The following is a 10,418-nucleotide window of genomic DNA, read 5'->3' as shown; positions in this document are numbered from 1 at the left end:
ACTGCACAAGTTAAAAAAGAGGAAAAGAACAAAAGAAGAAAAGAAATGTAACTCCTGATTGAAACTGCCAGTCCTTAAACACCCCTCTCCCCAAAACATTGACCACCCTCTCCCAGCGTGTGGGAAAGGTGTACTGAGACATAAAATAACAGCACAGCGAATCTCTGCTGTGCTGGGAACACCACAAAGCAACTTCTTCTACCAATAGCTCTATAAGGTAGCACAAGAGAGCATTCCCTCTGAGACAGGCTGTCTTGTGTGACTCTTCTTATCCCTCTTCCTTTTTCCCCTGAGTCTATTGCCAGGGTGGACTGTTTCCTTGTATCTCCGCAGGAAGCAGTATCACGCTTCCCCGAGGACGAGCAGTTGGCACGAATTCAAAATGTCATCCAGGAGCTCCCCCCATCGCATTACAGGTGAGAAGGTGCCCAGTCAGGTGCTGAGGAACAGTGTGGTGACCCTCGCCATCAGGGAATATTGCCTGAAACAACACTGGAGTTAATTTCCAGAAGTTAATTCCTAAAAGCTGACTCACCATTTCCAAATCTGACAACAATTTATCTGGCATTTAAATATCATCAGACAAACCGTTGTTAGAGATCAAACAAGCTCTCTCTGCCACAGTCTATCATCCTTCCCTGGGTACGACCCCCATGTCACCCTTGGCCAGTGTCCTGGGTGTGGTGAGGAGAAGACGATTTGCTGGAGGCACTTGAGCAAGAGTTAAGCACTCAGCCTTTTCTGCATCCCACTCCTTCTTCCATCCATCTGCCACCTTCCTCGCACCCATCATGCTAAGGTTTGCTTGGTTCCTGCCCCAACCTAGGCCAGACCTCCCCAGAGCGGAGTTGTTCAGGTGTTCACTGCCATCCCCTGTAAATGCTGGCACTGTAAACCCTCTGTCCTATGGGGCCTGTTGTGCCATTGCAGACACTGCCTTCCTTGAGGAGGGGACAACACTAAGGCCAGGGCTGAGCCTGAGCCTTGTTGTCCCGGGGAGCAGGCATCGGTCACTTGACACTTTTTTCTCTCTTCATGTGAAACCACTGCAGAACGCTGGAATACCTGATCAAGCACCTGACTCACCTGGCCTCCTTCAGCAACATGACCAACATGCACACCAGAAACTTGGCCTTGGTGTGGGCTCCCAATCTCCTCAGGTACAGTAGAGAGCCCTCTAATCTAGAGACCAATGCTGAGCTCCAAAGGAAGTGCCAGCACCTGAGCCTGGAGACCCATCCCTTGAGGGAAAAAGCGGAACAACTAAAGGGAACAGTATAGCAGAACAAACAGCTTTAAAAAGGAGAAAAAAATTCTTCCAGGTTGAATAATCTGAGATCTTACTGCCAGCATCCAAGGAAGCTTGTGGTTTTGTGTGTTTCTTATAAAAAAAAAAAAAAAAAAAGATTTGCAAGTTGAGCACATTGATTTAAAAATGAGGAGTTAGCTCATCACTGTGGAACGGAAATGACATTTCTGACAGTGCCAGTGCTTCTGCAGTGGGGCGGTGAGAGACAGCAAGGCTTGGAATGGAGGGCAACAGGGCAATAATGCTACAGGCCTGTGCCCAGATCTGCCTGAGCGTAAGGGAGATGAGCTTGGTGGGCTTTAGATGGCAGCTTGTGTCAGATCTCAAGACCACCAGCTAGTTTGTCGTGTTTGCTATGCCTGGCACTCGGCTGACAAGAAGTTTGGATAAGACGCAGGCAGAGGTTTGGCTGATACATTATAGAGCTAAGCAGAACATGAAAAAATAGTATCTGGGAAAAAAAATTAGAAATACTTTGTACATTGATGAAATTCCCTTCCCCGTCCATCCCATACCCTTGTATTCAGAGGAATGAACTATGCAGGGAGAGTCCAGGACTGCAGCTGGGTAGGAAAGGGGCACTGGCGGAGCTGGTGGGGGAAGCAGAGGACAGGAGGGGGAGACATTGACTAGAGAGGTACAGCCCTGAAAAGCATTTTCTAAAGAGTTATCTCACCCTTTTAAATCCCAAAACGGGCAGAGCAGGTTTTGAAAATGAATCAAATGTTGACGCTGTTGAATATCACAAACTGGACCTTTGCTATTGAGACATTTTCATTCTAGCATCTGTCCTTGTCAAAAAAAATCCTGAAGTCTGTTTTCTTTTGCAATCTTTCATAAGTCCAAGTCCCAGGGAGGAAAACAAAGGAGCAAGCAATGCAACTGCAGTCTCCTTACAGGGTTATCCTCTTGGCAATGCCCCAAGCTATTATCTAACACACCAGTCATTAACTTTACAAAGGATCCATTGCCCAGAGATAATTTCTTCAACAACACTTTGGCATGTCAAGATAAGGAATGTTTCTTTGCTGAGAGCAAGAGTGAGAATGTGGGAGTGCAGGGGGGCAGAGAAGAGACTACTGGGGCACACTGCAAAGCATTGAAAAAATTGGTGTGGGGAAGACCTGAGCAGGGTTCTAAGGGATTTCGCTGGGAGATGATTGAAGCATTGAGTAGGCATCTGGAAACAGTGTTTGAAGTTTCCTGCATTGCCTTTCATGCCCAGCTTTGGAATAGCAAAAAGAGGAGCATAGAGGGAGAAGAGTTGAGTTTGAGAGTCACAGATTTATCTACTGCTGAAGAACGTAAAAGTAAAGTAGGGAAAATAACACAGGCAGGAAAGAAAGCAGCACACGTGATAGTGAAAACAGGGAAAATTATTTTTAAAAGAGTGAAAAAGCAGAGAAGATGAGGGCCTGTAAGGGAAGAAGAGCAAGAGGTTCAGCAAAAGTGGGGAAAACGTCCCTGTTCCAAGCCTTGCAGGAAGAAAGCTGATCTCTCCTCCCCAGGGGCTGTGTGTGGCAATGCCAGTTACTAATATATCTCTTTCCTGGTGCAGGTCAAAGGAGATCGAGGCAGTTGGCTGCAATGGGGATGCAGCTTTCCTGGAGGTGCGAGTACAGCAGCTGGTGATAGAGTTCATCCTGAATCACGTGGATCAGATCTTCAGCAACAGCAGAAAAGCCAGCTGTGCGGAGAACATTGGTAACAACCTCCCTCAACCACTCTAAGAGTCACTTGCCATGTACTCCAGCTCTAACCATATCGCCTTCCACTAATACTTCAAGCACATCAACCCTTACCGTGCTCACAGCCTCCCTCAAACAACCCTTGAGCCCAATCCCTCATGACTCTTGTCCTCTTCATCGACATCTCCAACATTTTCTTTTTGAATACCTGCCTCCTGCAGTGTGCTTCCAGATTGCCCTATGGTTCATTTTCAAATGATCTCACTTGGTTTAACCCTTTCTGCAAAAGGAAGACCACGTGATTGCTTCTCAGTCCTGGCCTAAACTTTCTCTCTAAGCCCATCAGCCACAGTCTCAATACTTCTTGCAGGCTCCCCCAGTTGTAATTCCTCATACTGATGATACCTGCCCTGCAGTCACCATATCCACCCAAGTCAGAAGCCACACTCCCAGGATAAAACTTAAGCTTGTGTTCTCAAAATTTATGTCTTGTACCTGGGCATGTTTTATAAACACAGATTTTTTTCCTGGGACATCAACAGTCTTGGGAGATGCTGATTTTTGTAATTTAGTGACAGGTTTGTTGTCAAAATGCTTTTAAGCCAGGGAAGTGAGAGGGCTTGGATCTACAGAGACCTCACATAATTTCAGAAATATGTATTGTTCTGTTTTACACACTGGGAAGACTCATATTACCTGGGGAAGTGAGGGAGTAACCTATCTGCTTTCCAACCCCGTGTCCGCTTGTCCCATCCACCTTTCCCTTAACATGTGGCACTACCTGCTAGTCTGTCCCTGGAGCCAGCAGTTGCAGTGCAGTGCCCTGCTCGACCTGTAGCATCCCTGCTTTGCTGGTGCGGGTGCCGTTCCTATGCCCTTGTTTATGCCCTGCCAGAAGGCATGGAGTAAGAACCTGCTCCCGTACTGCCTTAAGCATTGCCCCAAAACACTGACTAGTGAATTCCAACGCTTCTGGTTGTACTGCAGGTCACTGGCCCAAAGCTGACCCAAGTTTTGTAAGTGCTTAACACTGCTGGCCTTTAATAGCTATGTGGAGTCAGGAGAGAAACATGCTGATGGTCCCAGTTGATTTCTTGGTGGGAAAGTGCCCCTTCACCCAGCCCCTCTACACAGGCAGGAGCTTGCACCCTGCTTCAGCAGAAGGGCTAAGTACCTAATGGACTACAGGGATTGCGCTTCCTCCATGCATGTTGAGGAGGTCTGGTTAGGACAGGGCTGTAGGTGGGGTGGCATATGGGAAATTGGTTTTGCCGCTGCCCATGTAAACAGAGACCTTCAGTTTTCAGGGCTGTTGGTCACACTCCTTTCCATAGCCCAGAAATGCATTAGGAAGGTAAAGTAACGCTGGTTTTTAGAACAGTCCCCCTTCCTGGAACAAGACAAGGAGAAAGATGTGGAAGTGAGAGAAAGAATTAGGCATCACGTTTGGACTGGGGATTGAACTGCTCCAAAATCTGGGGAGGGAGGGAAGGAAGGAGGGAATGAAGGAAGAGAAAAAGGGAATGCGTGAATCCCGGTGGTTTTCAGAGATGCCTCTTTCACACCGAAGCGTCTACAGCAGGGGAAAAAAGCCTGTGCAATGGCAGCCTTTGGCTGGGGAGCATGGCCCCTGCTGGGAATGCATTCAGATGGATAAGGCTGCTGAGGAAATGCAAGACACATCTGACAAAAAGCGTCTCTCCCTGCACGTGCTGCTCCTTTCCACCCTCCGCAGGAGATGTTCCAGTCAAATAAAGACATGAAGCTCTTGCTCTCGTCAATCCTCACCCCAAGCTGGAATGTATTTTCTTGCTTTTCAGAGAGTGCATCGGTTGTGAAAAGTCTGACCCTCCCCTCGGCCTCCCTGCCGATGAAACTGGTGAGCCTGGAAGAAGCACAGGCACGGAGTCTGTCTGCCTCCCACCCTGCTCGGAAGGAGAGGAGAGAGAACAGCTTGCCTGAAATTGTCCCTGTAACTGGGTCCCTCTTCCACACAGTTGTTGACCTCCCTGACAGCAAGTAAGTGCCAAGAGGAGTGTAAAGGGCAAACAGAAAAGTGCAGGTTTCCCAGCATGGTTGGGAATGAGACTTTTGTTAGCGTCATATCCCCACACCTGCACATGTGAACCTACAACCACCGTTGACAGAAAATTGTGTGCCCTTCTTAAAAGAGGCACAGCTGCTCCTGAGAAGCATTGCAGTTGCTGGGTTCCTAGCTCCACTAGTCCTCATTCCTCCATCGGGGCAGAACCTCGCAGACCTCCTGCAGGAGGAATCAGTTGTCTTTGCAGCCTTGTGTCAGCTCAGGGTTTGGCTAAACATGGGCTGAATGTGGAGTAGGTCCCGACACAGCTCTCCTGCGAGTTCCACCTGCTGGCGACTGGTCCACGGTGCGCCTGGTGGCATTGGCCTGCTCAGCTTCATCATTCTCCAGGTTCCTCTGCACTCATAGCCAAGCAGTAAGGTGAATTTTCATTCCTAGCATGGAGAAATATTTATATAGTGGCCCTATGCCACCTATGCCTATGCCAGGAAAAGAGTCTGATTTCAGCTGAGGTTGCTGCAGTTGTTGGCACTGCTGCCCAGCATAAGTATTTATCTATTGGTCTATCCATCTGCTAATATATGGTCACTCTACTGCCTGGTTCTGAGAGATTATAGCCTCTGCAGCAGGAGGCACATTAATCTACTGACCCATAAAGCACCAGAGCAAAGATATTTATTTGCACTTGATATATTAAAGCAAAAAGGAGCCATCTAAGAGAATACTCGCAAGATACTGGCTTAAGACGAAAGAGTATATTGCCCCTCTAGAGTGCCTTTGCCTTTCTCACTTGAAGAGAACATTCCTAACCCCAAGATATTAATCCTCTTTGTAGGACTGATCTGTGCTCTTCTGAGTATTGATCTGAAAGAAAAGCACAACCATGGGGGTAGAAAGCCCATTATGGAGAGCAAGACAGAGAGATAAGAGGGTTCTTGCTCTGGAAGAGGAGAGATTGAAGGAGGAGTCAGAATGGGTATGTGAAGGAACTGAAATAGTGCTTCATGCAGTAATATGCATATAAGAAAACTGGCTTCAGGAGTAGCAACTTCTTTCTGTTTAAATATGGAATTTCCAAAGAGACCCAGGGAACCGGTGTCCCACTTCCTCTGACAGTTACGAGAAACTGATTTAATTCCACCTCCTTTTTTGATAGTACATTATATTTGCATATGATCATACAACACCTACGATTAAATTAATGGCTTGAGAAGCATTAATAGCTAGTTTGTGTTAAGAGATCCTTTTATTTTCAGAAATTCATAAAAACTATAAGATATGTGGACTTCAAAGGATAGCTTTGTGCACTGAGCAATAGTACCAGTTCCATCAGTTCTCTGGAATTTATTTTGCATTCTGTCATTAAAACCTTTAAAAAGACAATTTTTCTTTACTGTATTGACAGATAGTTTTAGCCTCAGAAACCTCTCCTTTCTGGAGACAAGCGTGGTTGATCGCTCGGTCAATCACAGTTGCTGTAGCATGATGCCAGAACCAACTCTCTGAAGAGCCAGCTTAGGTGTCTTTCCGTCCATGACATGGTTAAATCAGCAATACAGATAAATCACTTACAGAAAAGCAAGAGTTGGTTGTGTAGCTATGCCTTGCATGCCTTAGAATTAAAAGAGATGTGGGAAGAAAAGAGGGACAGTTTTGGGGGGAGAGAGCTCAGAGGCTTTTGTGGGATATTAAAAAGACAGAAGTCTGTAGGGTTTGGTAACCTCCTGAGCCCTTTTTCCTTCCAGGCGTAAATTATCTACCAAGTCCAAGAAATGGAAGTCAATATTTAACTTGGGCCGCTCTGGCTCAGAATCAAAGTCTAAACTGAGTCGAAACGGGAGCGTCTTCGTAAGGGCACAGAAGCTCTCTGGTAAGAACACACTTTTCAGTTAAGTATTTCTCTCTGCAGCTTTCTCCAGCACTATTGATAGCATGGGACAACCTGTATCCACATAACAATAATACCATTGGACTTGAGATAGTCTAATGGGGTCATGTTTGTTGCCTGGTTTCATGCACATCTCATTTTCATGTGATGGTGAGAAGCACCTTTTCAGGAGGATACGCCAGACAGCTACAGTAAATATTCTATTTAGGTATGTGATAAACAGGCTCCCATTGCCCAGCTGTCAAGCTTGGGGACTAGGAAATGCCATGTAGGTGTGGATTAGTCCACTCTTCCAGCCCAGCCAGCCTCTGGCTCCTAATGTTCCTTACATGGCACTGGATGAATGGCTGTTCTTCCAGGCTGTCCTTCCACTAAAGGGCATTAAAGAACCAACTGTGTCCAGTGTCTTTGTGAAAAACATGGCACCAGGAGTTCCTATGGCTCCTGGCTCTGAGCACTTTGAGGGAAGCTATTACTTTTGCAGAATTTACAAGAGAGAAATTGTCTTTTCTCCTGGCTGTAATCCCAAGTTCTAGCCCCTCCTGAGCTGCAATCTCTTAAACACTCTGCTTCCTAGAAAATCACATGGCAGTGCCAATTCCCAGTATTCAAAATGACAACTCAAGTTCTAAAAATCAAGAAGTTGACTTAAAAGTAATCACAATTTTTAAAAGAAAGCATACCCATTTTTTACCTGAGTTCATAAAGAAGTGTTTTGGGTCCTAGATTTTTTTAGTATCTCCAAGTCAAGAAATTTACTTTTTAAAAAGAAGATGAAGGTGGAATTTTTTTTAAGATAATCTCATGATTCCAGGAGCTGGTGTTTGGAGGAGCACTACCAAACATTGCAAGACTTAAAATAAAATAGTTAATGTTGGCAACATTACCTACCACCACATATAAGAGAGGCTGTATTTGGATCAGAAGTGAGTGTGAAGCCAAATGCTGGATCCAGCTTTTTTTGGAGCCCTGCCTTCCCCCATGTTTTGTATGTACAGATGGCCTCACACAGGGTGCCCATGGCAGACCTCAAAATAGCTCACCATCCTATTTCGATCATGGGATCACCTTCTCACTTTGATAAGGAATACTCTGTCCCAAAATAGATCTAAGCCGAGGATGCCTAGGAATGACTGGAGCCCAGTGACCATGGGGGTTGAGCCTCGTTCCAGCAGAGAGTGACAGGGGGCTGTACATTTTTCCCAGCAGGACACACAAATGCACAACCGCGGGCAGAGATTTAGGCACTGAAGTAGTGGTTTTGAGCAGCAGTGCTTTAGCGCTGCCGTGTTGTATTCTTGTGCACTATCTGCTTACAGCCTAATGTGAGGGAACAGATGAACTTGCTGTTGAAACTCAGCACATGCTTTAACACAGTTTGTGTCCATGCACACAAGTCTGCAAGTCACATAAAATGCGGGTTCCACAGCTTGAATTCTGTTCCTTGAGGAAAGTGGAGCCAGTGCTCAAGACATCATACCATATGAACGTAAAAGGTAGCCAGGACTCCATATAAATGCAAAAAGTAGCTGGAGTTTCCCCTATGCTTATGTGAAAGTCAGTCCCAGAAGCCTTAATTATATAAACAAATATATATGTGTATATATATGTATATATAAACAAAGCCTGCTCACTTTCTGCCTTGCCTACTTTGTGCAGCATTGTAAACAGCAAACTTTGCTCCCAGACATTTTCCAGAGCTCCACGGACCCTTTTTGGGCTGCCAGAGACTAACTTGTCTTCCTTGCCAGCTACGTCGTTCCCCTCATCTCCCTTTTTCAGAGTGGTAGCAGCTGCACACTTCCAAAACCTCTCAGGAACAGACCTGTAGAGTGTCTGGTGACAAACGGCAGCTTGTTTCTGGACAAGCAAGTCCAGCAAGGATGACCAGGAAAATAAGTTGCTTACTGCCCTCATAAATTTCCCGGCATGCTTGCTGGAGGCAGGGTATGCTCATGCCAGCAAAAGAGCCAGGGAATGCAATGTAAAAATAACCTAACATTTGCTACCAGGAATGAGAGGTGAGAAGGCATTTATGTCAGTTTAGTTAAAAAGTCCCCACAACCGACAGCCTGACTTGATCAGGGAGGGCAGGGGCACATAACGGCTTTGGGGATGCTTGGCTTCTTCACGGTGGAGATGGTGCTGCCTGGTGGGGTTATGTATAGCTCTCCATGTGTCTGGCAGGTGTGAAGCTGTTGTTAGGGCTAGCAGATCCCCAGCTGTGCAGACAAGTGTTGTGGGTAACAAGCTGCATGGTGTGGATACAGAGGGGGACCGCTTGGAAACGGAAAATAACTTTGATGTCTGCCTGGCATGCCTGTCTAGATGTAGCCTTTGGTCTTTATGGGCTGAAACTTGCAAAGCTGCAGGATCTGAAGCCTGTTTCTAAAACTCGTTTTCCACAGAAAAAGCAACCATTCGGCCCGCAAAGAGCATGGACTCGCTGTGTTCCCTGCCAGTGGAAGGTGAGACATCAATAACTGACTTACACCGTAAGGGCGAAGGGTTGCACCTCCACATTCTCAGCTTTCCCCTGTGCCTGCATGGATGCGATGGTCTGTTTCTTTGCCTATCTCACCGTATTGTTTGTCTTTGTATGCTTGTGCCACGGCTGCTGACATGTGGCCCCGCCTTTGTGTGCACAGGTTTTTAAGCCTTTTCTGTGTCTTTTATGTTGGTGCACGCACCTGAGAGTTACCACTGTGTCTAGCTTCATCTTTATTAGCAGTGGTATTGCTTTGATTTCATTCTTGATTATTCTGGGCACAAAATTCCCATTTATAAGGAAAAGTATAAAGCAGTGAAAAGTGCTTGCAATAAGCCAACAAAGCCTGGAGCTGTGATCTTTGTGGGCAATGCACGCCAGCCCTAGACTTGGCTGTATCTGATTGAGGGGCCTCTAATAAAAGTCTTAGGTGATTTCCATTGAAAGGCATCCTATCCAGCCCTGACTGCCCAGTTTGATGGAGTTGCCAGGGCTGGAGCCTGGAATGTCTTCAGTGCCTGCTGTCCCCGTCTTTCTGGGGAAATGTGGGTGGTCACCAGGGCAGGACTCATCCCTGGAGGGACTGAGGAAGGCTCCTCACAGAGGAAGGTTCCTCGCTAGTGCTTCACTTCCCACTGAGGCTTCCTCCTATCTTCCCACCTCTAGGGGAGGATGAAAAGAGCAGATTCAAACGGACAGTGACTACTGGAGGGTTTTTTGTTCCGGTGATGAAGATACGGACAGGAGGCACAGGCAGCTCATATGACCTCAGCAAGGAGAATGAGTGGGAGCGGGAAGGATCTGCCGTGGGGGCCAAAGGGTGCTCAGAGCTGAGTGGGGAGAAAGGTCCTCCCTGGACACCGCAAGCAAAGTCACCCCCTGAGCAGCTGAAGGTCTTCCGGGTGGTAGAGGATGCTGAAAATGAGCAGACTTCCCCCAAAGGCGGCCGCATGTTCTACACCTCCGACACAGCCACCAAGTCAGGCTTCCCAAGCAGCCTC

The 10,418-nt window shown here is 46.8% G+C and overlaps 1 protein-coding gene across 1 annotated transcript in view; it reads left to right on the top strand.

Moving 5' to 3' along the window:
• Positions 1 to 10,418, top strand: part of ARHGAP31 (Rho GTPase activating protein 31) — a 63,547-nt gene that overhangs the window by 43,862 nt on the left and 9,267 nt on the right. Inside the window, exons 4-10 of the mRNA XM_009639079.2 lie at positions 334 to 416; positions 1,053 to 1,160; positions 2,868 to 3,013; positions 4,818 to 5,016; positions 6,787 to 6,911; positions 9,338 to 9,397; positions 10,084 to 10,417. Of these exons, the coding sequence (XP_009637374.1) occupies positions 334 to 416; positions 1,053 to 1,160; positions 2,868 to 3,013; positions 4,818 to 5,016; positions 6,787 to 6,911; positions 9,338 to 9,397; positions 10,084 to 10,417 (1,055 nt within the window). The remainder of the gene's footprint in view (positions 1 to 333; positions 417 to 1,052; positions 1,161 to 2,867; positions 3,014 to 4,817; positions 5,017 to 6,786; positions 6,912 to 9,337; positions 9,398 to 10,083; position 10,418) is intronic.

The sequence above is a fragment of the Egretta garzetta genome, unplaced genomic scaffold, assembly GCF_000687185.1.
Source record: "Egretta garzetta isolate BGI_Z169 unplaced genomic scaffold, ASM68718v1 scaffold85, whole genome shotgun sequence".
NCBI lineage: Eukaryota > Metazoa > Chordata > Aves > Pelecaniformes > Ardeidae > Egretta > Egretta garzetta.
The sequence above is the reverse complement of the archived record's forward strand: the minus strand, read 5'-3'. Positions and strand labels throughout refer to the sequence as shown.